The sequence below is a fragment of the Suillus paluster genome, assembly GCF_016628075.1.
Source record: "Suillus paluster strain FC165 chromosome Unknown EDB91scaffold_7, whole genome shotgun sequence".
Lineage (NCBI taxonomy): Eukaryota > Fungi > Basidiomycota > Agaricomycetes > Boletales > Suillaceae > Suillus > Suillus paluster.
In genome coordinates, this window is record NW_024537567.1 from 773,219 (window position 1) to 799,128 (window position 25,910).

Here is a 25,910-nt window from a genome sequence, read left to right on the forward strand (position 1 = left end):
ACCACTATAGCCTCGCATATGTAGATTCATCTACTCATATCAATCTTGAAGTCTGCACCCGACATAACATACATACCGTGGCCATAATTGCACTATCATTCAAACTCTTTTTAGAATCTTGAGATGTTCGAAGTTTGCTAAGTGGCTTTACTGCTATCTATTCAGGAGGTCGTATATATCTTCATGTCCAGCTACCTGAGCTAGCTCCGCTGCGGTATAATCGTCGGGATCCTGCCCGATCACGAAGTCAGTATTCGAATTATAATATTTCCATGCCTTACTTTCAACAGAGGATTCCCTCCCTTGCTCAGTAAAACCTGGACGAGAGGCAAGCTTACCTCTGTCACAAGCCAAATGAAGGGCGGTGTAACCCTGTTACTGGAACTTGAGTTTTGCTGAAAGAAGCACCGGAGAAACGCACAAATTCATCGCGTGCGTTTACATCTGCCGCTGGATTCGCAAGCAAGAACGCCATCAATTTCTCTGAATCTCCTGCGATAGCTAATCCATGCAACGTCTGAGCCTCACCCAAAGCCAGGCCTGGGTCGACCATTGAGCTAACGGATGTTCCCATGCCGCCGCCACCGCCTCCACCACCTGAGGACTTGGACGACTCCGAGCCAGCAGAGTCATCCCACACGCCTGCATCCGCGCCTTCATCCTCCGATCGCTTCTCGGGCGCCTCGCCCAGAGCGGTGGGAGTAGGACCTGGTCTCCATCCCAGTTCCTGAGCGATTGCACGATACCTCTGTTCCGCGGCGTGGCTCTTGTTCTCATACATCTCGCTCGCCGCTTTCCACGCATCCCACTTGGCGCGTCCTGTCATGTCAAAGATCGATGGTCGTGAGCCCTGCGGCTTCGGGGCCACCTTGAGATATTTGAATAGACCATAGATCTGTGAACAAGTTAGAGATTGATTGAAATTCGAGAATACGATATGGACCTCGAGTTTGATGGTGGTAGAAACCTTTGAGAGGGATGGTGAAGATGATAGATAGCTTGCTGCTTCATCTATGGCTAGGGACGGAGTAAATGACATCGATGAACGATGATGCACAATTATGTAAGCTCATATCAGAATATTGAAAACCAATAAATTGAAATGTGGTACACTATGTAGCACTGGTATAACTAAGACTCTATCTACACGAGACCTGCTGCCTTCATTGCCTTTCCCGAAAGTCAGCACACCATTGCAAGCAGTCAAAGTCAAAATCGGACAAACCTTGAGCATCTCAGCACCAATCTTTGCCGGACTGTCCGCCACTAAAACACCAGCTCTCTCAAGAGCAGCGATTTTATCTACTGCAGCGCCTACAATCCCAAAAGTCAGTCAAAGGGCGAAGAAATTACAAAGGCTCATACCTTTGCCGCCGGAAATGATAGCACCAGCATGACCCATACGTCTCCCAGGGGGGGCAGTGCGTCCGGCGATGAACCCGACGACAGGTTTAGGCTTGCTGCGAGTCTTGTTGTATTTTTCAAGGTACTCGGCAGCCTCCTCTTCCATCGAACCACCAATTTCACCGATGACGACAATACCCTCAGTCGCATCATCTTCCATGAAAACCTTGAGGGCATCTACATGCTGAGTGCCGGGGAATGGATCGCCACCAATGCCAATACAAAGTGATTGACCGAGACCAACACCGGTGGTCTGAGCGACAGCTTCATATGTAAGGGTTCCAGAACGCGAAACGATGCCTGGAGTCACCAATAAGGCGCGAGATCAAAACCAACCTTTTAGTAAAACATACCGATCTTTCCTGGCTTGTGGATATGGCCAGGCTGGATACCCATTTTACAGCCTAGTGGATCAATGATACCGGGGCAGTTGGGCCCCACAAGGCGAGATTTAGATTGGCTCTTCAAAGCATTCATAACCTATATATAAAGTTCATGAACTGCCCTGATGTATCGCAAAAATAGTGCACCTTAATTTCGTCGGCCTGAGGAATACCCTCCGTTACGCAGACAATCAAACCAATCTCGTTCTCGATGGCCTCGATGATGGCATCAGCAGCAAATGGGGGAGGAACATAAAGGATAGTTGCATCTGGCTTTACTGCCCGTGTGGCCTGTTCGATATCATGAAGACAGTCGGCAGAACAATAACGGATGCATTCGCACCTCCTTGACACTACCGAAGACTGGGAGACCAAGATGCGTTTGGCCACCTTTTCCTGGGGAGACACCCCCAACCATGTTCGTTCCATAAGCCAAAGCCTGCTTTACGTGAAAGGTTCCCTGTTTGGATGATATATCGTTCACGCGTTAGATAGCGAGAAAAGGATCATGAGCTCACCATCTTTCCAGTGAAACCCTGACAAAGTACTTTGGTGTCTTTGTGAATACGTAGGTTGGGTATAGTGTCAGCATAACTCCTTCGAGAAGCCGACACCGAGAACGACCGGCGACCGACTATCATGGAGACATCAGGGCTTTTAATCGCTATATAATAGATGAAGAAAACGTACGGTCAGAAGCAAAGGATTGGCCTGAACGACGAAACATTAGTGGAGGTGGTGTTGGAAAGAAATGTAAGGTATCCTCAGGTGTGGTAACTAAAAACCAGAACCCGATGTTTCCGATGCTTTCCACATTAGGCACTTTGACATGAGATATTCACGTGGACGGTACCGCTGAACAGTGAAATTGTCGGCGCCCCGTCCTGCAGGCTGCAACCATGGCATCTGATTTTAAACCAGGATGTGTTCCGTTCGCGGTTGCGGGGGGTTGCAGAAGGTCATCTACTTGACCGTTGCCATGTACTACGTCGGCGCAGAGTCCAGAGTCTAAATCTAGGAGCTTCAGAAGCTTCATGAAGCGCCTACTACACCCCCTCAGTGGTTCAGCCTATCATCAGTCAGATTGAGAACCGTCAACTTACCACCAGAATCGAGTGAATTCGTATACTTCTACTTACATTGAATTTATATTTAGCCCCTGCGGCACCGACTCTTCGCGTGCTTTCGAGTTTCACAACACCTTCAAGTTTACCAGCAGCACGTAAATTGAGTATTGTGGATATTATATTTTGTTTGTGTGCAGTCGCAAACCTCTCAGCACAGCTGTTGTGAACGTCGAACCTCTGGGTAGCACCTTGCACCCGTCCGCCGTCGACTGGTAGCGAGTCTACCTCTTTCCCTCGGTTGTAGCGCCGAGTGATAAATCCTGTGGCACATTCACAGACAAGTGCGAAACATTTTTGGCATGTACAAAATTCCTATTACACCTTAGACTGTAAGTATGCACATCTCTTCTCTTCACTAAATTCCTGATCCGTTTCAAATGTGAAAACTTTCCTCACTTGGATCTCACGCCTGGTTCAGGGGTGTCACACGTCTACGATCTCGAGCCTTGCGCGAAGCTCGATGGAGAGCTAGAACGGAATACTTGACCTTGTCGTATTGAGCGGTGTTCAACGCGCTACCAATCAATCAACTTCACTACTATAGTCGATCAAGAGATGCACGCACTTGGTCACATCTAACAAAAACTGTTGCTTCGCTTGGTTCGGGGCACTGGATGGAGGAAGCTGTTGCAAAATAGGTGGTAGCCATGCGACCAGTTGCGTAGACCACAAAAGCGCTACGGCGCGGAAGATGGTGACAACAACAGCAGCGGCATCTTCAGGGAAGTCTCCAACAAGGCCCGAGAGCACGTAGCCGACGAACTCGAATCCTTCCTTTTCCATGACGGCCTTGATAGCGGAACAGTAGATGGGGAACTTGGGAGGTGGCGATGAACTAGGAGTAAGACTCTCGTGAGTAAGGATGTCGCGGAAGAGATCTAAGGATGCAAAGACGAGGTCAGAATGAATCAGAGTGAGGGCAGCCATGGTGGCTCGGAACGCCAATGGGAATGCGCTGGACTGGAAGAAAACATCCGGTGCCATCCGTATGAGCTGGAGCAACAGCTGAACATAGTCCTCCAGTACTGTTGAAGTAAAGTCAGTCATTGCCAGAATTTGAACGAAAAGGGCTCACCATCAGGGATGTCTCTTGGATCCTTTGATTGTAAGAGACTAACGACTTTGTTGGTCGCTCTCTCGTACAGGGTCTGAAAGGCATTTCGCAAAGCTGGGTCCGCCTCGTGACCAAACCTCCCTACAAATTTCCCAGAAATCCACAAGAAAGACGAGAAACCTGTTGCCTCGAAGGACGTCACCATCCGTGATAGGACAGATGGAGCAACTGTAAGGGCGGTCTGGCCGAACAGCGTAATGCCGTGACGAAGTACGCGAGTGGCTCTCTCAGAAGTGTCATAGTCGAACGCAAACTTGGCGATGAAGGCGTCAAAAATCGACCATGCTTCTTGACAGCTGTTCTGACAGGCGGCAGGTAGCTGATCTCCAAAGGGTCCTACAACATGCAACATGACCTCCAGATTTTCCAAGCCATCTGTGGGACAGGCGTTAGCTGGTCGTCAACACGATTCACGAAACTTACATCCGACTTCCTTGAGTTCTTGTTTGGTGACTGCTGTCGACTTGCTACTTATAGCATGTATTTGAGAAAGAATGTCAAGCGAAAAGGTTCGTAGCGAGTCCGCAGCTTTCTCCATAGACATTGCAGAAATCACGTAAGCGATGGCCTCGTATACTTGCCGCCGATCGTCTTGAACCAGTTTTACTCCGGTTGTTATGAGGAAAGTATGCAACATAGGAAGGAATTCGATCAGGTGCTGCAAGTGCGTGCATAAAATAAAATCTGATCGCAAAGGTAAGTTTTGGTCTCACCTGTTTACAATCCTGGCACAAGTACTTCAATGCTTGCCCTGCAGCCGCACTGACTTCGGTGTCGGGATCTTCAAAGCCTGCTGAAATGTATTGTAGTTGGTATGCAATATAGTCCGGGTGGCGGTTGATCCATTCGGTGTAGCGAGATATGATGAGCAGTGCAGCATAACGAACTCGAGGATGAATCGGAAGGGAGGGAATGAGATCCATTATCTTGGGCACGGCGGTATTGTCCATCACGTCAACTTCGGCGCCCATAGAACGCATGGCGAAGAGGGGGGCCTCAATTTCTTGCCAAGAGATGGACTGTGGTGCGCGAGAGAGCGCAACAGTGATGAGCCCGTAAGCAGAAAGAAGACACGCATCTGCACCAAGAACTAGACAACAGTCCTTGAGAGTGTCTCCCATCACATGTCTAAACGAGCGGAAGTTATCCGCCTCTTGGCCCGTCATAGTGGTGAGATCAGGAGGGAAATGCAAATGGCGAATGACTACTCCCATCAAAGCCTGGTACGCTTCCACAAATAGTGGCGAAATGGACGATTTCTTGCCGATAGTCTGAGCCAGCCGCATCCAGAAGGGGAAAGTGATGGGCACGATATCGAGGTCTGGGTAGGCTGAGCACTGGCCAATTGCCTCAACGATAGGATAGAATGTGTCGGTGTGCTGAAGAATGAGTAGCCGGTACGTTTCACCCGCTTCCGCAAAGATCTTTGCGTAGCCTCGAATCTTTTCTGGATCATCCTTTTGATCATCCAGTCGAAGCCTCAAGGCGATGACTCGAGGAACGATGAGTTCAATCACAGGCATATTATCGTCGATTTCTTGCGTCTCATGTATCATTTCACAGACGACGTCGACTGCCGAGTCGAAAAGTTCTTCCGAAGCCAGGGCCTCGAATGCGAACGCAAGCAAAGGAGATTTGCCAAACGCGGGCATATTGATTTCACCTGCGACTAACCAGCTGCGGAGGCAATCAAAGATTTGGCTTTGAACGGCGTGCGTGACACCTGCAGAACTTGTCACAAATGCCCCTCGGCGACAAAAAAAAAATGAACCAACCAGTTGCCTGCAAGTACATGGACAGCAGCTCAAGTACCTGCTCAGAGTTGTCTGAGAGGAGTTTTGCAGACCTCTCGCGATATTCATCATCCTGTGAGTGTCATGAAAAAACGGCATTACTAGTAAGTGTGCGCTACCTACGGTCACAGGTATCCTTGTGTTGCCCGACACTTCTTCCGGGAGGATCGTCAGAAATTGCAGGAGGACAGGAACCGTTGCAGGGTTCGCTCCGAATGTCTCGACGATGCTCTGCAGAGCATTATCCCAAGCTGGGAGTTGCAGGGCAAGCCCCGAGAGAGCCAGACATAACTGTGTGATGATGTTCTTCGGGCCACTTTGATATCTTTCGAGTGCAGTGACAAGAGTGTCCCTGAGGGGGAGAAGATTTGATGGATCTACTTGATGTAGATCATACGTAACCTGTCGGGGGGACTTCAGTGGCACACAGAATTGAATCATCATAGACTAACTTTCGACCTGAAAGTCTGTGCGGCGAAAAGCTTGGCCGCTGGTGGTGCATCAGGAGATAGCAGGAGGACGTTACATGTTGACCATGCTTCGGGCTAGGACAGGGCGGATGGACGAAGTCAGATGACCGGCTTGAAAGATCGGGCGAAGGGCGAAAGTGCATTTACAGAGTGTTGGAAATCCTGCAGCCAGGAATTCGCGTTCTCCAATGAGGTCTTGTCAGGTGCACTAGTGAACACATTTAAAGCGGACAACAGAGCTTGAATATTAGCGGACTGGTTATCAGCCATGATTGAGCTGTGTTGTGGTTCGTGATCAAATCAATCTTATTCAAGCTTTGGTACTCAAAAGATTATCTGTTTATCAGTATTGACATAGTGGCAACACTGGGTTGGGTATCTCGCGCAGTCATCGCAGAAATAAAAATCCAATCGTCTCCCCGACGTCTTTCGACGTCCAGAAACTCCGCATAAGAAGCTGATCATACTAAAAGGGTAGAGGGTAGCCTAGCCTGGATATCATCAATCCAAAAGAGTGTAAAATGTTCGAGGGCGAGGTAACGAGTGAAACGCCAATGCAATGTACGGTAGCAAGAATACTAAATGGCAGACTAGAAGGGGCGAAGACAAGAACAGCAGGAATCGGTAATGTGGGAGAACCAAAGAAGCTGAATCTACCGCAAGAAGCGACGGTTTTTGGTCTGCACAAACGCCAGTCAGTAATCACTCCAGGGTGGAGTTGTTGGCTTACAGTGTTCTTCTCTGGGGTCAGCGGTCGACCACTCTCGATTCTTCGCTTCTTGTCTTCCAAATCCGCACGTTGCTTGTCGAGAGCATCCTTCATTTCCTTGTGCCGAGCATAAAGTTCCTCCTCGGACTGCTTCAGCTTCGACTCCTTCTCCTGGACCTTCTGCTGGAACACCATCTTCATCTCGGCCTCCATCTTTGAAAGCTTGGCCTCGTGGAGAATGCGTTCCTCCTGGATCTTGGCCGAAGGACTTGAACAAGACGTCAATGAACCTTTCTCTACGAACAATAAAAGCAGCACTTACTTGATCTCCCTGAATACACTGGAATCCTGGGCGACACCCATGCTAAGAAGTTTCTCACTTCGCCAGTTTTCATATAGCACGTCATTCGTGTACTCTCTAAGCTCCTCCATGTAGGTTCGGACGAGCATCTGGCGAAGCTTGACGAAGTCGCAGTGTTCCTCGTTGTCGACTTCAATGACACCCCAAGGGTAAGCACGTCCACGGACTTGACGACCGTCGGTGGTGTCCACGACATGGTCAGAACCGACGACTGCGAAAGGAATCTTGCTAGCAATTTCCTCGGCCTCAGCTAGGGTTTCCTCATCTTCATTTTCATAGCTGGGGGCCTGGAAGATGTGGATCTTGTGGTGAGCTATGTCTGCAAGGATCTGCATGCAAAGTTAGGCAATAAAAATACGGGACGGCAGGAGAATTACCCTGGCTTTGAATGCAACAATTTCCTCGTCCGTCAGGGTGTCGGCTTTTGCGATGACTGGAATGAGGTTGACTCGGGTGTGCAAGCGACGCATGAATTCAATGTCGAGTTGTTTTAGGCTGTGCGTGATTAAAACGTGTCAGAGAACAGTACAAAGTAAGACAAGCAAACTGCGCACGAGTGTCCGGTGGGCTGAATGAAGTAAAGACAGGCATGAACGCGGTTGTCAACGATCTTCTGCCGGTTTACGCGATTCTCCTGCTCTAGATATGAGTCGAAGCGGGACTCGATGTTTTCCACGATCGGTCTCCAGCTAGTGTTACGTATAAATGAAAGATTCTCTATATGGCCAAAAAATTTACAAACCTGTCGTCATTGTTGACGAAGTCACCAAAACCGGGGGTATCAACAACAGTGAGATGTAGACGAACACCGTTCTCCTCAATATCTAGAAACGACTATTAATGATACTTCGCATGCTATGGTAAGACACTAACCTGCGCCAATGCTTTCAATAGCAACCGTTTTTGGTCGCTCAGCCGCAGGAGGAAGGGGCTCCTTGGGAGGGTAGAGAGGGGTGTTGAAGAGGGTGTTGATCAGCGTCGACTTGCCCAAACCCGACTCGCCTAATGAGGGTAAATATTTGAGAGTAACGTGTGTGTATAAACAACGAACCGACAACCATTGTAGTGAACTGGAAACCTTTTCGTACGCTCTTCCTGTGTACCTGGTTTGGAAGGTTGGCGAAACCAACGTAGCCCATGAGCTTTTTGCGAATGACGGGGGAAAGGCCAGCGTTGTTAGATTGTGTCAACGATGGACTTGAACCGTTCGCGTAGCCATTGGGAGATGGTGAAAGGTCACCAGCGCGGGATGAGTAGGAGTCAGTCATCTGGACGTTGTTGTCAGTGATGTCAAGGGCTTTAATGACTGAAGAACAAGGACCAAAATTTACTTTGGGTTGACTGCAAACAAGGAAAGAAGGATGGAAGCAAATTCGCTCAACTACTAATGTTGGTTTTGTTTGGCTTCAGTGGCGCGCTAAACATTATTTCGGCTAACCTTCAACTTCGCAAACTGATATGCCATACTTCTCCGCTTTTCTCGTGTCGGCCTACACGAGCCGTTCGTTTATATGGTAAATGACAGTGCGCCGCAGGATATACATGGTGCCATAACTAACTGCAGAATTATATGAAATAAGTGATTATACGCTTATGCGCTGATTGTGATAGGCCAACAGTCCTTAATATCTCATACTATCTTCCAAACATTCCTCCTGTTTGACGTACATGTCAAATATCGCCTGCCAATCCCCCTCCCCAGAGTTGAATGCAGGCGCATTCCAGCGAAGTGGCGAGTACTCCATATCCGATGGAACACTGGATGGAGATAGCGAAGGTGTACTTCGTTCACTGCCTCGTGCAAGGCAGTGTGCACCAGACTCAGAGGCACCCATCCAGGCAGACATCCCCTCATCGTTCATCCGGTACTTCTGTGCAAAGTCGCTTCTCCCTTCTTTCAGGAAACGTTGGTAGGGGCCCTTCTTTCGTTTTTGTTCGTCAGCATCCATCCGTTGTAAGATCTCCAGAGACATCGATTTCTCTTCCGATCCGAAGGAGCGAGCGGTGGATTTCATGAGCGTGTGCGATCTGCTTGTCTTGGGTGCCGAGTGTGTAGCAGATTCGGCCTGTGGGTTATAGATTGTTCTGCCCCGAATGACCAAGCCACTCTTGTCTTGGCGCCCCCGATGTTTCGTAGGGCTAGCTGACTGGTTTCGGCCAGCGAAGTCTCGCGTATTGAAATTGCGACTTGGTCGCCGCAATAGAGAGCTTGGGGATACTCCCTCTGCACTCGCCCGCGAGATAACCGTTTCCATAAGCGCAGCACGCGCATCGGCTGGTTGAGAGTTAGACATTCTCGGGTGTATAGCAAGTAGTACGATGGATATCTGGCTGAAGAGTCTGTATAGCTTTGGACCTGCCGCGGCTTAGTGATGGAGAGTGTTGTATGTTTCACTCATTCTACAACCCAGCTTAGGCTTTATATCATAGTAGCTCTGGACGCTTTGGGGTGGTCTTCTGCACATCACTTTGTGTGCGCTGTGGAAGGGCGAGAAAGACTTGGAGATGTGGCTTTGGCTTCTTTGTCCTCATCGGCCACATTACCGGGCCACATGTCCTACAAAGCATTATTGATCGGTCTCGACACCCAGTGTCCAACATTCAATGTAGGTGAAACCAGTCAGCTGTGGACATGATGTACATTAAATAGATCAACTTAACACAGACGCAATGTTGACAGTGGAATAATAAAAGCTCGTTACACCCCCCTCCCTCCTTAAGCGTGGGGCCCAGTGCCTGAATCAAAGTTTGCTTTGAGCTGAAACACTAAGCACGGACCATGAGTTGCATATCAAGGTAAGTGAAATGAAGGGGTCGTACTATCTGGACGAGAATAGTGCCCCACAGTATCAAGATCAAACTTCCCTCGGACGACATCATCAAGGTCAAGATCTGCAGTCAGGATGTCCTCAGCCTGCCTCGTGGGGCCAGCGAGTACTTGGCCCAGAGGGCTGATTATCACGCTGCCACCGTTGATCATGACGTTGTCGGGGTTGCGATTACTCGCATCTACACCGGCATGGTCCGGAGGGTAGTCTTTCTCGGTCGCGAATTGACACGCAGACAGCACGAAACAACGCCCTTCGAATGCGATGTGTCGCATGGAGCTTTGCCAGGTCTCACGCGAGTCCACCGTCGGTGCGCAATAGATTTGCGTCCCGAGAGAATAATAATAAGTTCGAACTGAAGGGAGGAAACCGTTTGAGAGGTTTACTTAAACCAGGTTCGAAACTCACGCAGAGGCACATAATTCTCCCTGGTACAACTCGTTTAGATCTCAAGGTGAGGACGATCAGGTCTAGCACTCACCAACATATGGTAGCGGATATCTTTGTATTGACAGTGTGCGATGGTTCGACGCAGGATTGGAACTTCTTTCCTAGAACAGGAAGGGTGCTTCCATCGCCTTGCCCCCATATGAAACGTTCGCATGCTGTTGGCAGTATTTTTCGATGCTTTGCCACTAGGCCCTCAACGGGGTCGACGAATATGGCAGTACAGTAGAGCGTTCCACCATCACGCTCAATGACCCCCATGACCACGAAAACCCCTGTCGCCTTGCTCACTTCTGCGATGCGCTCTGTCGCTGGCGAAGGAATCTCAATGGACGCGTTGTAATACTTCACGAATTCGTCCCTGCCCTCTGGTAGACGCTCTCCTACAAAGCATGAGAAGGTCGAACCTTTCGGGTAGCCCCCGATGCTGAGCAAGAGTTACATGCCATAGGTAAGATGACATGTAGACCAAAGTGGACTCACAAGGCTTCGGGGAATACAACGAGCTGCGTCCCATCACGCTCTTTCGCGAGTCTGGTCAGGCTCTCGAATTTATCCAATGTCTCTGATAGATTGAAGCGGGCGGTGCAGGATTGAACCACAGACGCACGAATTACATTCGCCATGTGGAAGATAGAGATCAAAACACTTCATCGATGGAGTTTATAACATATTTCGCATGACTGACTCATCATACACTCGTGATCATGATATCAGCCCGATTTACAGCGGCCGCCGAAAGAAACGATCTATTGTTGAGATGGAAGCACAGAAGATATCGCGTCCTCTTGACGCTTTGGAAGCCATTCCGTGGGGAAGTCTTTAAGACTCGGACGTGATCCACCTCTGCCCCGCACATGATCACCCTTCTTCGCTTTCCGCACCTTAGCATCGAGATGTCGGGTATCGAGTGGTAGCCGTTGATATGGTGCCTCGCCCTCAGCCTAGTAATTATGAGTACAGATGATAGCCGATGTCAAATTCAGCCTACATTGGCCTCAAGAACCAGCTTATCAATCGTGTCGCTGATCCATTTTAAATTCATGTTGGCTCGCGGAAAGTCCTCGCACGAGATCTTGATAAAACCATGCTTGGCTGCATTCTCATCCGCTGAATACCGGAATCTCTTGGGGGGTCTGGCGTCCACCGCACGCCGGCGAGGAGTTTCGCTCTCTGAAAAGCTACTTCGTTCCGCAGGGGAAGATGCGCGACCGGGACAACAACACTCCGCTTGGCCGTCAATGGATGCTGCTCCCCAGCAAAATTGACGGACCGTATGACGAGAGGTGTATCGGAAGTTGGAGGGACGAATGGTTTGCGGAACGCTAAAATATGAATGAGTGGACGTCTTAAGTCCGAGTTAATCATGGCTGACCTACGAGTTTCGGAATCTCGTGCTCAATTAGCCGCATGTAGTATAATGTCTGTCGCTGCTGGCGGTACAACAGGTATCCTGCCACTGGTACATCTAATCCCCCGTCTGGCCGAAAGTGCTGAAGTATTTCTTCATCGTCTGCTTTCGGCGCCTTGGACACCCTTTTCCGCATGGACACCTGTGTAGTGGAATGGAATTGCCTGGCGGCCATCATTGAAGGTAGACCGCGTCGACACGGCGGAGGCAACCGCATTTTGGGAGTTGGCAACTTGGTACTTCTGGTTTGCGTTCAACAGCTCAAGTGTAAAACGAAAACGGAAGAATGTAAACAAGAACAAATTCTGATCACAGATCATACACCGCAGTAATACATCCACCATGATCTTGCATAAAACATACATCCTCTTATCATGGTCGTAAGTCTCTTTCGCTACTTCGGAAAGACCTCAAAAATATTAATTCGGAAAAGTTCTTGAAACTGGAAATCAAAGCTGAGCTAGAAAACGTCACCGATTTGGCACCTTCTGGTGCTGATTTCGAGTACTTCTTCAAAGTGATCGTCGGCGACCACATCATATCTCGTATTCTGACTGCCCCGTGCAGATGGTCTGCAATACTTGTCACGAGGAGCATCCGAAGTTCGTTACGTTGAATAGATTGGTGCGTGTATCTACTCCACGACGATGGAGTGTTCCATCTTGTTCCCCAAGGAAAAACGAGATCTCTCGACTAGCAGAGGCTCAGCGAACCTAGTTTGGCGTTGCGGTGGTTGTAAAAGGGAAAGCTCTGCTAGCTTTGTTGCTGAACCATCAAAACCATACTCTGCTGAATCAAACGGACAATTTGCAACTCTCTTGAAGATCGAATGTCGTGGATTAGAGTTTACGGAATTTGATCCAGTCCGCAATTTCTGCTTTCGTGCTTTGCCAAACTCACTAAATGTAAATGTCACAGAAAGGACAGTGGACCTGCAAAGGAGAGACGGGCACCGTGTTCTCCGTTGATCTTGAAGATGATGATGAGTGGGTTGACTATGATGAGAAGGTGAGACAGACCTGACTTTATAACCGTGACAATCCATGGAGTCCCACTTTAGGCTAAAATTGATGTTCGTATTTCCAACATCGAAAGCCGATGGGCCAGGGCGTGAATCACCAGGAGGATGGTGTCATCAGTATATCCGCAACAGGTGTAAGATACAGTCTTTAGAGCGCATCGTAGCGAGAAAGTGTCGTGAATGCAAAAGATAGCTTTCGGCTGCAAGATCATCGCTATCTCTTACGGGGCCCGCTACGTCCCTCTAGAATGTCTCTTTTCCAAATAGAAATGGTGCCCGTCCTCGTCTCTTCTCCATCGTCTCCCCCACCTCGAAAAGTTTCCTTTACACAACCCTTGGTATTTGCTGCTACTTTGTGTCGGGCCCTCTTGGTCTTGGAGACAAACTCCATACTGAAGTACATCGGTCCTTAATTGTCAACTACCCGCAGTAATAACTGATTTCTCACCATCGAAGGACCATTTCAGCTTTACTAATCTTGGCTTTACTCATATCAACACCTGTTTCCGAGAGTCCATCCATGAAATTTCTGAAATGCTTCACATACCACGTCAATAACGAGAGTATTCCTTAGCAAAAGACTTACGCCAACAGATGTTCTGATTTCGGCAAGGTTGAAATGAGCGAATCTACGATTAAAAGGAGTATAGCCAACATAGTGAATCTCACCTGTAGTGGCCGGACAACGGAGACAGTTTGTGGATGACGCCTTCCTTGACAGAGATAACTCCTGCAGACGTGACAATGCCGCCAGCTAGAAATGATGAATGCTGAAACAATCCCGTTTCTCCATAGCACATCGTTAGCAGTCTAGAGTAATTTTCTAGACACGTCAATACCTTTGATTCCAATGAACATGTTGACTGGAAGTGCGTTTCTTATGCATACAAGTTAAACACATTATGCATGACTCACAGCTCTTATCCTGACCGCGTATTAGCTTAAAGCATCTCGAGTTATTGCAACGTACTGCGACATAGATCCATGTATTCTTTCTCACTGTTTTTCTCAACAATCTATCCATCGTGCCTCTCAATGTGAAGTGCCGACGAATGGCTCGTCCAAGTCGAGTTCGTCCCTTTTGGGACCCGGCATAATGAGTTGCTTCGTCTTCCTGTCGGGATCTGACTGAAGTAGACGATAGGGACCCGAAACTATTGCGGTGAGGAGGGATGGGGGGATATGTACGAGTGCTATCTTGAGGAATGATACCCTTGCCTTCGCCCCGAACTTGCCATTTTCCTTCAGTGGTATCGATTAAAGCGTTATTGCGAGCCCATCGAAGCTTCCCTTCGTCATCAATGCTGACCAGGTAGTTTATTCCTAAACCGCGCTAGTTAGATATGACCAGGAGCAACAAGTAATAACTGACTTTGTTCGGGTGAGAGGTACCTGTGATAGCAGTCAACTACGGCGCACATTCTACAATGTGTGATTCGACCTACACTATTCGCTGCATGTTCAGAAGAAACGTAAGAGAGTCACTCAGTGCAAGAGACGAAATAATGCTTGCTTCTTTGTTTAGCCGTTCTCTCGGGCATTCATCAAGATTGATGTTTTTCCCGGCTCCTCGATCCAGCCTATAGTTAGAAATTCAGCCAAAAGCACATGTAGTACCTTCTAGATCGCACCACTTGAAAAAGTTGTCAGTTGTATCATCCTGCTGCCATCGTCTGTGATACCACTGATATTTTCTTAAAGTTCTGAATCCTGGAACCAGTGGCACACGAACCTTCACTAGGTTCGCGAACGTTACTCAATGCAAAACTCGGTGGATAAACCAGAGAGAAAATTGGGTGAATACGTACAATTTGAACCATATCGGTGTTTCCTAGAATCCAAATGTTGTATCACCGATGAATGTGTTGCAACTTCAACGTGTTCACGTACGAGTCTATGAGCTCCAGCCAGTACTGCGTCTCCAACATCTTGTCGTCCTCGCACCTCGTGTTTTCCAAGTCCGCATCCCTAGCGTATAGCGTATTCTTGTCTTGAATCCTGGATACCATGAAGACACCGCGCCTCCAGCGCGTACGAGAGTCATTCTTTCCATTGTCGGCATCTTGCCTATCAACCTGTCCACAGTGCCATCAGCAAGAACCTACACAACACGTGAATTGCATCACAATACCTTCATCCGCGCATGGATGGTAGCATCCTTCCAGCGTGAGTTTGTGTCCATAGGTTCAAGTTGCGGATATGATTTGGCGGCAAGCCTTCTGCGCCACGCACGTTGTATTCGTATGGCGGCCTGCGTAACATCTGCGTCTGGTTTATGAGCGGTACTAGCCTGTGTTTGCATTGCTTCTTGTGATCAGGGTGGGACTGTCATTTATGAGGGCACCAAACTTCAGTGACGTCACACTGCTCCTCATGATGATGTGAAGCTCCGCGCGCGTTCCTCCGGATCACCAAGAATCACCGACAACGTACGAACAAATGACCGAAGATTAAGCTTACTAGGTGAATAATGTACAAGCGGTGGAGTGATCTGGGTATCATTGATACCCGCAAAATTTCTACACATGTCTTGGTTCTGATTTACGACCCAGTACAACTAGGGGCCGATTCTTTACGGTCGCAAGACGATCCATTGCACCAGTTTTAAATATAGACTGTGCAGGGCGATGAGGTCGGAGAACTTTCGAAGGATCAGAAATGGAATCGGGAGACCGATGACTTGGTCCATTCGCCAATGGAGTCAATCGCCTCGTAGTGCATGTGGGCGAAGTAACAGGCTGACCATCAGCGAACAACGCAGAGAGGGACTCTCCAGACGGCGGCAATGTCGGGAAAAACAGCTTGATAGGCTGTTTCTGCGTATTGATAGATCGTTCCTTCTTGTTGAAGGCTTGCTCTGGCGCATCGAGGTCGAATAGCGCGGGGAGCTCATCCTCGTCAGTTGCGATCTGTCGCCAGTTTTCTTCAGGTTCTTCGCTTGTGATGGGGGCCAAAGGCAAGTTGGCTGTTCTCTTGTCCAGTGCCCATAGCGCATCGAGTTTCATAGACTGTGCTCGAATGCTCTCAAGGCCTGTACGGAGGTGTTGTATGAGATCGGGGAGGGGCATGCGGTAGCTCAGAAGAGAGGGCGACATAACATATGTCCAGTCTTGGTCCGTGTCAGAAGAGAAGAGGCAAATAAATATTTCTTTTGATAACGTACCTTGGAGGATTAGGTGTTTGGTAGGCGCAGGATTGGACACCAGCCCAAGATTAGGCGGGGTGGCTGAAAATACCATGTTGGCGAGTCTCGCCTTGTGTACCGAACGGTCATTGTTTTTATTGGGCTTCCGAGCAACGGTTGACGATGCTGATTCTTCAGGCCTACTCTCTTTTCCCCCGTCTCCGCCTTGCACGTTCTCTCTGGGCTCAGCATCCGCACCCCGGACGACGATGAGCTCAAAGGCAGCCCTAATGCGCATCGCGATTCTGTTGCGCACCACTGCCCTCTTATTCGTCTTCTTCTTCGATATCATGAATAAAATGCTCATATCCAACCTCCTGCGACTGTTCTTCCTGTTCCCGCACGGCACCATGGTCGAGCGCTCCGCCTGAGACACGGGACTCTCGAACTCTGGGCGTAAAAGCGCACCCTTTGGTACAGCGCGCAGCATGAACGCGGAGCAACTAAAATTCGGGAAGGCACGAGCTTTCCACCGGGTGGCGGGGTGCGTTGGGTCGACGGTGCGGGCAGGGTCGTACGGCGCCATACCGGGGAAGAGGGAAGGAAGAGGGGAGCCGGGTGTTACATTACGACGCTGTAAGGAAGAAAAATGAGACTCTGGGTGTGATGTGGTAGGGGCGAGAGAGGGCTCACGTTGATTGAACGAAAACCTGGGACTTTGGGCAGTCTAGAGAGATCAAAACATTTGTGCATGTAGCTCGCCCGTTTCAAAGTACGGGTACTAACACTGCGAATCGATTCAGCGCAAGTACTGTTTCAAGGTCAAGAGTAATCTCCTTTACTTAGGCGTAATTACTAAGTACTAAGGGAAGACTCCGAGTCGATATCATCTACTTATTCAGAGCGCCATCAACTTACACGCTATACTCCTAATACACTGCGCTGAGGACGACGCCATAATTCTAACTTCTAACAGAGGCACAGGAACTTGTAGCAGGTATTCCTGCTCAGGAGCGTAGATTCTCGCCGATGCGGGCTCGTCGTTAGGATGCAATCCAGCTTTAAGCTTACTGCCAACATTAGAATGGCCGAGTCAACCTATCTCCAATTTCATGCTCTCCAATACCTTGCGTCTCTGTTCCCGATCGCTGCCCTTCCAGCGCCGAATAAGGAATATGTGTTGGTTGGTTCGAATGCTCGTGGCTTCCGGTTTCACATCCAGTGTCCCTGCGTTGGTAGAAAGTCTCCCGCTATCTCGCTGCAACTTCACGGGTGGTTTCTACTACTACTAGTCTAGTATCTACCCTGTGGACTCTGGCCGCTGTCGATTGTTTATTCGGACGACTAGTATGTTCATTACTCATCGTTCTTTGTTGAGGCTCTAATTACTCTTTCTGTCCGGGCACAGACATTCAAGAATTCAGAAAGATCTCAGCTCGGTGCCATGCATCATTGCCAGCATGGCCCAAAAGCAAAACTTCTGTTGCGTTCGGTGCTAGCTTCAACTTTGCTGGAGTAGCGGTCAACGAAAAGATCAAGTTGCGTGCTCTCAAAACGCTTCAGAAATGTGGCGTCTGAAGCTGTGGATTCTACCGTACGAGAGGCTGGCGTACAATGTGTATTAGATGTCCATCTCGGGGGGCTTGAACGCAATTTCATAGACAGAACCTTCCATTGTATACGTTTCGACTATTTCGTCCGTTGTGCAAGCGTGAGGATATCATTGTCGTCTACCAAATTCTAGTGATGTGACACTACTCCCGCAACCAATCGAGTTAACTCGGATTCGTGAAGCCATTACGAGCACACCCTCCCCACAAGTACAAAAATTATAAAGGTCATTATGAAACAAATCAGCATGCGGAACAACAGAGAAAGATGCGCGATTGGGACAAATGAGAGTAAATGCGATAAGAAATTGGGGATATAGGGAATGATGTTGAAGAATATGTCCGAATGAGGTCCTACTTAAAGTCGTTGAATATCCAGCCGTCTGGAAGTTCCAGGTATGGATGTTGCTGAAGGTCCGCAGCGCTTGCGCGTTCCTCCGGATCACTGAGCATCATTCGTGAGCATGGCAAACAAGACGACAAATAACAAAACTTGCATTGCGAAGCATCTATCCTTGAAGTCTTTTGCAAGATCGGATAGTAACACATCGGAAGGTATGGGCGGGGGCTGCTTATTCTGGTATACCTGCAACAAACTCATAAGTGTACCGCATGCAGCAGACAAAAAAACGAACTTTGAACATGACTGTTATAGCTTCATCATCACTCCATGGTCGCTTCCCTGCCCACATCTCAAGTACAACGCAGCCTACACTCCAAATGTCGATTTTGGAGTTATAGCCTTTTTTCTGGGGATGTATGACTTCTGGCGCCATCCAGAAGACCGTGCCCTGCATCGCCGTAGACGCCATTCCATTGAGATCGTCTGTGCGTTTCGAAATCCCAAAGTCGGAGATCTTGCAGATGCCTGTTTTCTCTACCAAGATGTTGTCTGCCTTCAAATCCTATGCGAGACAATGAGGTACGAACAAACGATCGAGGATTAAGCTTACTCGGTGAATAATGTTCTTGGAATGAAGATATTCCAAGCCCTCGAGAATCTGTCCAGTGAATGATTTCGTAACTTCCTCGTCGAATTTACCGTGATCTCGCAGACAACTTCCAACCGAACCACCGGGCACGTATTCCAGGAAGCTGAAAGTGCAAATGAGGATGCCTGTCAACGACGAACATAGTTTCCGCAGCGCTTACATGCTCAAGAACGTCGGTGTCTCCTCGAATCCAAGGTACTGCACGATATGAGGATGGTCGAGATCTTTCAACGTCTCACTTTCCATTTTGAGTGCTTGCACGAAACTCATTTGACGGCTGTCTTTTCTGTCACTAGCGGTTATGGGGATTTCAACTTGCTTGACAGCGATCATCTCGCCCGTGGTGGCGTTGAGGGCAAGATATACGCGACCGTACGTTCCTTTGCCGATAAGTTCACCACGGACCCATTTGAAGATCGCTAAATGACAGCTTAGCTCAGGGGTGCAAAGAAAGCCAAAGAACTCACGTCTAGGACCACCCGCCGGGGAGTCAGGATGTGTCTTGTTGTAGGTCGCCTTCGTCTGCGACGAGGTATTGACTTCCTCGATACGACTGCCCCATAACTTCGTGCTCCTCTTCCGCCAGATGCTTGTGTCGGTTAATGGATCACCCCTGGAAACACGATCTATTCGCTTTTTATGCTCTTCCGCTACGATACGGATGGACTTCTTCGGTCGAACTAGCGCCTTGTCTCTATCAACGACGTTTGGAATTCCGTAGGTCTGTTCTACGGTAGTAGGCGACGTTCCGCCAGAATTAGCTTCAATGACGGGTTTGTCAAGATCATGCTCCGGGAAGAACTCTTCAAGGCGGTCGTAGACATCCTCCGGAGGGGGACGATGTGCCCACGTATACTCCTCAAATGTGCTGCTCTTGTGCCTATTCTTCGGCGTACGCGGCCGAGGAGGGCGTAAGTGAGGCTGAGGCATGAAAGTCGGCGGTGCTGGGAAATTGGGTGGGACACCGCGCATCATACCCCCAGGACCGGAGCTTGGAGTGATGACGTTAAGAGCGGGACGTGGAGGACTTGGTCTGGTACCAAGCACAGATGCCTTAGTGGTGTCGCTAGTTTCTGACATGGGTTTTCGTGACCACAAATCAGAAGACGCTGTCCCGTAAGTTTCATTGGTGCCAACTCCATCGTCTGAGGAATCCGTAGATGATAAAGATGGCTTGGAAGAACTGAAGGATCTGATATCCCAGACCAGCTTGTCCCTTTCGTCCGGACGTATGGTGGACTCCGTTGCTGTACTCTCCTGGCTGCTGGTACCAGATTCGTTCCTGAAGGTCGAGGGCACCATCGTCCCAGTGGAAGTGAATGTAAGTGCAGATGTACTATTGGACGTACTCGGTCGAGATGTGACGGGGCTGCGAGGAGGAGTTTCTGGCTGAGGATTGGTACGAGCTGGAGAAACGGTATAAGGACCAGGTCTTAGAGACGGCGGAAGGGGGATCCCAAAGTTATCCTCCCTCAGGACAACATCACCAAACCTTGAAGAGCCACTGCTGGACTGAGTTTGGTGAGTGGGTCGGAATTCTTCACGGTCGCGATGAACATCATTGCCAGGGTAGCGCTGCTGAGAGGGCGAGGCAGAGTGTGGACGCGGGTATGGTTCCTGGGTGGGTGACAGGTAGCTAAGAGTGCCGCTCGCTAATGGTTGTTGAGCGCGAGTATATGTGGTGGTATCCACATTGACATTATCGGGCCTACTTGAAGGGAACGGTTTGGGTCTGGGTCCAAGTTCTAGGGGTCTTGGATAAGAATTACTAGCGCCCGAATTGGACGAAGTAGCAAGATGGGGCCGACTTGGTGAAGTGCGAAGCATGGGCGTTTGAAGAGGAGGCATCGGGATCTTGAAAGCCTCTGTGCTCTTCGATTTATTGAGTGGTGGCTTCGTAGGAGTCGTGGAATCGGCTGGCTTGTGACCAGATAGGAAGCGTGCTGGAACAAGCTTGCCTCCGCCCACCTTCTGCCTGTTCTGAGATGTGCGATCACAATATTCAGGGCGTGACGGTTTCCTCTTATTCGAAGGCGAACGCGTCATTCCCGACGACGATGGTGGAGAAGGTTTCCTCGTCATTGACTCGCTGGCGGCTGTGATTCGAGAATCCGACCGCTGGTCGTCGGAGGTTGTCGATCTTTCTGGTCGCTGTCTAATAGCTTTCACCCGAGTGATACCCTTATCCTGTAGTTTTGCCCATTCTGCGTCCTGCTCCGCTGCACGTTCAGCATCGCGAAGTGCTTGTTCCGCTACGTCTGCATCTGAGCCTCTCCGCAAGTGACGTTTAGGGGTAGAGAGGAAATCCTCGTAAATGGGAGTAGATTGAGAAGAGGGAAGGCCCTGTCCCTGAGGCAGATCGTAACGATGACGATCAACGGACGAATACGGTGTTTTTGCGGATGCGGGAGAAGGTTGACGGTCTTCATATCGTGCACTCTGTGGTGGTGACGATAACATGCTGTTGGAAGAATTTGTCAAATTGGGGTGAGGAGCTGGCCTCATCGTACTCCTGTTGTCTGAATCATCGATGTCGTCAGATATCACGGACGGCTCATAGCCTGCATCGGGGGTTGGATCTTCAGAAGATACACTCTCCTGCTTAGAAGACTTGGCTGTTCGCGGTCTCGGGACCAAGGGACTGAACACTACCGGCAAGACCGGAGGCGGGGGCATGGGCTTGACCGGCGAACTTGGGAGCGAAGGCTCCTGAACTCTCGCTTGAGGATGGCAAACCAGGAACTTCAAACTGCCGACATTGTCGCCTTGCTCACGGACCAGCCGAATGAGGCGATCGTGTGATAGCGGTTCACCGATTGCGACTCTGCCGACTTGTGTGCGATAAATGGAAAGCTGTCCTGACTGATCTTCGTATGGTACTTGGAGCTGTAGTGGTATTTGGTTAGGATTGAAATGGAGCAAGGAAAATTAGCGCACTTCGGCAAAAATGCGTTCCCAGATGAAAGCCGCGCTATTTGCATTCGTGATATTGACAGCTGTGTAGGCATGACAGTCATAGGTGACCATAATGACCCATTCAGGCGGAGGAGGAATAGTCGGCGAGGAACAAGAAGGGGACAGAGACTGAGAGGATGAAGATGAGATGAAGATGAGATGGAAAATAAAATGAGCGACTTACGTGGAGAGAAGATTCAGAGCCCAAATGTCGATGATGTGAAGAGGGTCTGCGATTGCGCAAGTGGAGGACATCTGCGATCTTCTGGAGACGAGTAGGAGGTTGAGCGGTCTCAGTACGTTCACCAGGCGCTGTACCATCATCGATGGTAAAAACGGAAGCATTCAAATCCGAGGGTCCTGTTTGACCAGGAGTGCTTGGTGGAGGAGTAGATTCGACTGCATTTGAGCTCTGACTCGAAGGCGAGGAGAGGTTAGGATTTGAACGCGAAGGAGGATAGTGGTGGGGTAGATCAGTTGTCAAGGGGGGAGTGGGACGGGGTTTTACGGGACGACTGACTGTAGGGGGGATTGATGAAGTAGAATGTTGGTTCAAGGATGAGTTAGAAGCCTGAGGGTGGTGGTGCGGGTAACGAGGACGTTCATCCTCGCTACTACTTGAGTCACCTGGATCTGGATTTGATAAAACGAGAACACGACGAGGTCTAGGTGCGCTTGAAGACCTAGTGTCCTCTGAGATAGAGTAGGAGGGCATACAGCGCTCTCCGACTGTTTATTGATCTGCTGCTCGTAAGCCATTGCGATTTGAGTTGATGGTCTGGTAATATTACCTTGAGTTTATTTATATGGAAAGGATAACCTAAGGACGACGAGTATGAGTATGAGGAGGAGAATAGAGGAATTGCTGGTCGCTGTACGGTGGTCAAACTTGTCCGTTGGCTTGAAAGCGCTGGAACCTCGCAATACCGCGATTCAGCTTTAGCTGACATAAGCCACAAGGGGAGGGGCAATGAACCTCACAGCAACCGTAAGTAAGTCAAAGCTACTGTACAGTTCATTTGCGTTACCAACACGCTCAAAGTTTGAAACTGCCTCATGGCTGCCACGCATAATTATTATTATGGAGAGTCCTTGTTCTTCCTTTAAATCGCAACCCGGCTTACTCTCACCGTGACCAAACGTAGTTAGCTCATTAGCCAGCTTCACGGTTATTCCGCGGACCCGTAATCCCTGTAGTCGGGTTTTGATCAGTGCGCCCATCCTAAACACGCTTTTCCATCAAGACAAGAGCAAATTCATCTGATGCAAGTTGGCCGTCTGCTACACTCCATGTTATGGTAATAATACACATGTACTGTCCGTTATTCTCGCATATTTGAATCATCTACTGCTGTCCCTTCTTTTCTCCCCGTCGCTATGAGTCCCTCTTGAAGATCAATCTAATGGATTTAAGTTCAGCCAAACCAATCGGAACTAAATGCCAAGATACAGACCTTGGGAAAATCAGCACGTTCAGCCAACATCCCCTCACCCCAACACATAAGTTTCAGCAACTGTTCCAACTTCACCTCCTTTCCCTGGCTGAGACTTTCAAGAATAGCTGCGTTAACCTCTCCCGCAGTTTTCATGCGTTGTGCAGGTGAAAGAAGTTCGGAGATAGTTGGAGGGGCCGAGGATGAAGAGTTGAACGCCAAAAGCGCCATCGTACGTTCCAGCTCCGCAAGAAACTCCGGACTTTCTTCACCTCTTGGCGCGAGCTCATCTTGGGCAAACTGCAACGCCTCCGTGATACGCCCATCACGAATGTATTCAATTAGCTTCTGTTGCTGAAGGTGAAAGTACAGTGCAGGGTTTGTATCCAAGATCTGAAAACGAAAATGTAAGAATTTGTCCGTGCCACACGTAAAATATTTCAAGGACGAATCATATTGAAGACTGAAGTTTTGGTTTACGAATCTCATCACCGACTCCTAAGAAGTCTGAGAGTGGTGCATGAAACGTTTTAATCTTGCGTCCTTGATACCAAACTACCAAAAACGAATACGCGACCCACCTCTGGATTGAGATCATTCATGCGGGAAATAGCTTCCTCGATATCGCCCCGTTGCAGTGCTTCTCGAATCACCATTCGACTCTCGATACTCTCAAAGTCTACAGGTGGTGGAACATCGGCTTCATCGCTGAACTCCTCTGCCGCAGACTTGTATCCCTCGATAACGAGGTAGTCCATAATAAGTCGATTCAAGTCACTAATAAAATTAAAAAAAGAACGTCAGCAAATTGCTCGAGATACAGAGTGCGACGAGGATAGATCAGATAATACATGCAATTTTTAGACTCATCTCAAGAGTTCAGAGAGATTCCCATTGATAATGTCTCATCTTTCAGAAACATAAATTAGGGACAAACACTCACTCTTTTGTCACCTGAACCTCGCGTAGACGTCGCTCCCACTCTTCTTTACGAATTATGGTCCTCGGAGGCTGAGGTTAGAGTTTGACCAACGACCATAAGAAACATGCTGCACGGAGGAAGAAAATACACACCATGGATGTGACGGGGGTGAAGGTGGAAGGAATTTAAACTCCTGCGCTAGTTCAGGGCAGGTTTGGTATGGCAACCCTGTTGAGTTCTGATTGGGCAAGAATCGGGAAAGCTTGACATCGATCGAGTTCTGTATGTAATCCTCCTCGTCATCATTTTATTGTCTTCCTGACCACGGGGCAGAGCCTTATGCAGACCAAATGCAAATTTAATGTTCGCCGAGTATTGTAAGTGACCAAAGTTGGCAAGTACTCCCGGCGTAGTTTGCGTTCCAAGGTCAGACCGGTCAGGTTCAACCACATGTACATCACAGGGAAAAGGTATATAAGCAACTAGTAGCACGTGTGTCATAAGTGAAGAAAAACGCGTGCTCAAATGTACGAAACGGCAACGTGTAACTTCTACGCGTCGTTTTAGATCTCGATCGTTGGTGAATGGCCTACTAGCGTATCCTGGAGCCCAACAAGAAAGACTCCAGTTTACCCACTAAAAGGTTGCATCACTTACCCGCGATCGTGCGTAATTCCCAAGGTGTGAAACAAATCTGCATATGATTGACGCACGGATGCATCGGATGCCAACGTAAGTGAACGAGACTGAGAATGATTGCACGAGAAGGGCTGTATTGCACCGTGCACGAAGTAATGTATCGCCCCTCTCAATCGAGGAACCCGCATTGTATTCGCAGCATCGCACTGCGTACGACAGCTCGTATCCAGCTCCGACAAGCAAACCGTTTCAGGCCTACTAGCTCTGATGCATCTGAGTAAATGTCATGCCGACGTGGATGCGCAACCCGCTTATACTTTTGAGACGATACCACCCGACCTGATCATGTCGAAGAAATCGTCCTTCCCAATTGTTGCTGTGAAATGGGTCACTTTAGGACTGCCAGCATCAATTCAGACACGAACCTGGATTTCCTCTCCCAATAATATTGTCCTTGTGTTTGCTTTTTGCTTTTCCTTTCGGCTTCTTGTCCAACAGGGGCGCTGGAAGCGTAGGCTTTCCCGTTCCTCGCAAACCTTTTGACTGTTCGACAGCGACGTTTGCCGCCGCTTGCGATTGTTGAATAGTATTGAAGAGTTTTACCACTTGCGAATGTTCAATGCACGATAGGACAGCGCAAGTGGCATACACGTACCTCCTCGCTGAGCAACCTTGCGCAACGATCGTTCACTCTCACCGCCCCAGCCTCCGATAACATCCCGTATGCGTCCTTTATCTGCCTTTTCCTTCTTCTCTATTTGAAGCACTTTATGGGCTTTCGATTCAAGCTTTGCACCATTTTTCTGGCGCGCAATGGAAGGTTTGAGAGACAATGGCAGTTCCGAGGGTGCAACAGTGTCAAGCAAGCTCTGCAGGGTAGCACCAAATTGCGAGGGCTCTGTCGCCCGCCGCTTTCGTTTTAATGTTTTCTTCGACTTTGTTATCCTTGCATCCGCAATTTCAGCGTCAGTGTCCGGAGAATCATCATCGTCTGATGAGGCCGCAGAGGTGGTGGACTGTTGTACTTCAGCTTCCATGTCATTGTCACTCCGTTCGTGGCCGGCGCTTGACGCGTCGACATCGCCGTCTTCTGAGCGTTTTAGCCGTTTGACAGACATGATGTGGTCGAGAAACAGGCCGTCCGAATTGAGATCAGTCTAGCCAAAT

At 49.0% G+C, this 25,910-nt stretch overlaps 13 protein-coding genes across 13 annotated transcripts; 1 reads left to right on the forward strand and 12 right to left on the reverse strand.

Annotated features, from left to right (window-relative positions):
* Positions 1 to 153: 153 nt before the first annotated feature.
* EDB91DRAFT_1235338 (uncharacterized protein) lies at positions 154 to 1,039 on the reverse strand (the record flags this gene model as incomplete). The annotated part of the gene is made up of 4 exons (XM_041321304.1): positions 154 to 231; positions 289 to 372; positions 422 to 895; positions 944 to 1,039. 4 exons carry the CDS (start codon positions 1,037 to 1,039, stop codon positions 154 to 156), a joined length of 732 nt encoding a protein of 243 aa, XP_041181484.1.
* Positions 1,040 to 1,077: 38 nt separating this feature from the next.
* Positions 1,078 to 2,675, reverse strand: EDB91DRAFT_1110251 (succinyl-CoA synthetase-like protein). Its single transcript, XM_041317687.1, has 8 exons — positions 2,478 to 2,675; positions 2,306 to 2,421; positions 2,131 to 2,247; positions 1,935 to 2,078; positions 1,758 to 1,884; positions 1,366 to 1,704; positions 1,226 to 1,314; positions 1,078 to 1,170 (listed from the first exon to the last, which is right to left on the reverse strand). Exons 1-8 carry the CDS (start codon positions 2,512 to 2,514, stop codon positions 1,144 to 1,146), a joined length of 996 nt encoding a protein of 331 aa, XP_041181485.1. The 5' UTR covers positions 2,515 to 2,675; the 3' UTR covers positions 1,078 to 1,143.
* A 432-nt stretch (positions 2,676 to 3,107) lies between these two features.
* EDB91DRAFT_1110258 (armadillo-type protein) lies at positions 3,108 to 6,584 on the reverse strand. Its single transcript, XM_041317688.1, has 9 exons — positions 6,439 to 6,584; positions 6,274 to 6,366; positions 5,945 to 6,223; positions 5,804 to 5,894; positions 4,742 to 5,751; positions 4,452 to 4,686; positions 3,990 to 4,403; positions 3,480 to 3,939; positions 3,108 to 3,429 (listed from the first exon to the last, which is right to left on the reverse strand). Exons 1-9 carry the CDS (start codon positions 6,559 to 6,561, stop codon positions 3,318 to 3,320), a joined length of 2,817 nt encoding a protein of 938 aa, XP_041181486.1. The 5' UTR covers positions 6,562 to 6,584; the 3' UTR covers positions 3,108 to 3,317.
* Positions 6,585 to 8,718, reverse strand: EDB91DRAFT_1110264 (Septin-domain-containing protein). The gene is made up of 9 exons (XM_041317689.1): positions 8,693 to 8,718; positions 8,413 to 8,629; positions 8,235 to 8,363; positions 8,104 to 8,185; positions 7,916 to 8,050; positions 7,739 to 7,856; positions 7,323 to 7,690; positions 7,022 to 7,268; positions 6,585 to 6,971 (listed from the first exon to the last, which is right to left on the reverse strand). The coding sequence occupies exons 2-9, from the start codon at positions 8,627 to 8,629 to the stop codon at positions 6,945 to 6,947; spliced, it is 1,323 nt and encodes a 440-aa protein (XP_041181487.1). The 5' UTR covers positions 8,693 to 8,718; the 3' UTR covers positions 6,585 to 6,944.
* Positions 8,719 to 10,152: 1,434 nt separating this feature from the next.
* EDB91DRAFT_1046547 (carbon-nitrogen hydrolase) lies at positions 10,153 to 11,262 on the reverse strand (the record flags this gene model as incomplete). Its single annotated transcript, XM_041313274.1, has 4 exons — positions 10,153 to 10,544; positions 10,598 to 10,617; positions 10,671 to 11,063; positions 11,120 to 11,262. 4 exons carry the CDS (start codon positions 11,260 to 11,262, stop codon positions 10,153 to 10,155), a joined length of 948 nt encoding a protein of 315 aa, XP_041181488.1.
* Positions 11,263 to 11,264: 2 nt separating this feature from the next.
* EDB91DRAFT_1110270 (mitochondrial ribosomal subunit protein-domain-containing protein) lies at positions 11,265 to 12,322 on the reverse strand. Its single transcript, XM_041317690.1, has 4 exons — positions 12,012 to 12,322; positions 11,784 to 11,961; positions 11,628 to 11,760; positions 11,265 to 11,580 (listed from the first exon to the last, which is right to left on the reverse strand). The coding sequence occupies exons 1-4, from the start codon at positions 12,262 to 12,264 to the stop codon at positions 11,386 to 11,388; spliced, it is 759 nt and encodes a 252-aa protein (XP_041181489.1). The 5' UTR covers positions 12,265 to 12,322; the 3' UTR covers positions 11,265 to 11,385.
* A 161-nt stretch (positions 12,323 to 12,483) lies between these two features.
* On the forward strand, positions 12,484 to 13,161 carry EDB91DRAFT_1046962 (DUF866-domain-containing protein; the record flags this gene model as incomplete). The annotated part of the gene is made up of 5 exons (XM_041313292.1): positions 12,484 to 12,564; positions 12,615 to 12,671; positions 12,722 to 12,910; positions 12,966 to 13,055; positions 13,108 to 13,161. Coding segments are annotated over 5 exons (471 nt in total), but the record flags the coding sequence as incomplete, so codon positions are not given.
* A 739-nt stretch (positions 13,162 to 13,900) lies between these two features.
* On the reverse strand, positions 13,901 to 14,389 carry EDB91DRAFT_1046566 (uncharacterized protein; the record flags this gene model as incomplete). The annotated part of the gene is made up of 1 exon (XM_041313275.1): positions 13,901 to 14,389. A coding segment is annotated over one exon (489 nt), but the record flags the coding sequence as incomplete, so codon positions are not given.
* Positions 14,390 to 14,509: 120 nt separating this feature from the next.
* On the reverse strand, positions 14,510 to 14,755 carry EDB91DRAFT_1046979 (uncharacterized protein; the record flags this gene model as incomplete). The annotated part of the gene is made up of 2 exons (XM_041313293.1): positions 14,510 to 14,648; positions 14,700 to 14,755. Coding segments are annotated over 2 exons (195 nt in total), but the record flags the coding sequence as incomplete, so codon positions are not given.
* Positions 14,756 to 15,441: 686 nt separating this feature from the next.
* On the reverse strand, positions 15,442 to 17,049 carry EDB91DRAFT_773050 (uncharacterized protein). Its single transcript, XM_041328350.1, has 4 exons — positions 17,035 to 17,049; positions 16,886 to 16,979; positions 16,232 to 16,826; positions 15,442 to 16,177 (listed from the first exon to the last, which is right to left on the reverse strand). Exons 2-4 carry the CDS (start codon positions 16,943 to 16,945, stop codon positions 15,588 to 15,590), a joined length of 1,245 nt encoding a protein of 414 aa, XP_041181493.1. The 5' UTR covers positions 16,946 to 16,979; positions 17,035 to 17,049; the 3' UTR covers positions 15,442 to 15,587.
* Positions 17,050 to 17,883: 834 nt separating this feature from the next.
* Positions 17,884 to 22,681, reverse strand: EDB91DRAFT_1110360 (uncharacterized protein; the record flags this gene model as incomplete). The annotated part of the gene is made up of 9 exons (XM_041317691.1): positions 22,541 to 22,681; positions 21,934 to 22,490; positions 21,732 to 21,878; positions 19,262 to 21,680; positions 18,955 to 19,213; positions 18,756 to 18,897; positions 18,438 to 18,707; positions 18,300 to 18,388; positions 17,884 to 18,247 (listed from the first exon to the last, which is right to left on the reverse strand). Coding segments are annotated over exons 2-9 (3,944 nt in total), but the record flags the coding sequence as incomplete, so codon positions are not given.
* Positions 22,682 to 22,960: 279 nt separating this feature from the next.
* Positions 22,961 to 24,444, reverse strand: EDB91DRAFT_1110369 (CTLH/CRA C-terminal to lish motif domain-containing protein). Its single transcript, XM_041317692.1, has 5 exons — positions 24,257 to 24,444; positions 24,126 to 24,193; positions 23,764 to 23,959; positions 23,204 to 23,575; positions 22,961 to 23,149 (listed from the first exon to the last, which is right to left on the reverse strand). Exons 1-5 carry the CDS (start codon positions 24,257 to 24,259, stop codon positions 23,072 to 23,074), a joined length of 717 nt encoding a protein of 238 aa, XP_041181495.1. The 5' UTR covers positions 24,260 to 24,444; the 3' UTR covers positions 22,961 to 23,071.
* Positions 24,445 to 25,054: 610 nt separating this feature from the next.
* On the reverse strand, positions 25,055 to 25,780 carry EDB91DRAFT_1046365 (Rrp15p-domain-containing protein; the record flags this gene model as incomplete). Its single annotated transcript, XM_041313260.1, has 3 exons — positions 25,055 to 25,119; positions 25,169 to 25,348; positions 25,399 to 25,780. 3 exons carry the CDS (start codon positions 25,778 to 25,780, stop codon positions 25,055 to 25,057), a joined length of 627 nt encoding a protein of 208 aa, XP_041181496.1.
* Between the last annotated feature and the right edge of the window lie 130 nt (positions 25,781 to 25,910).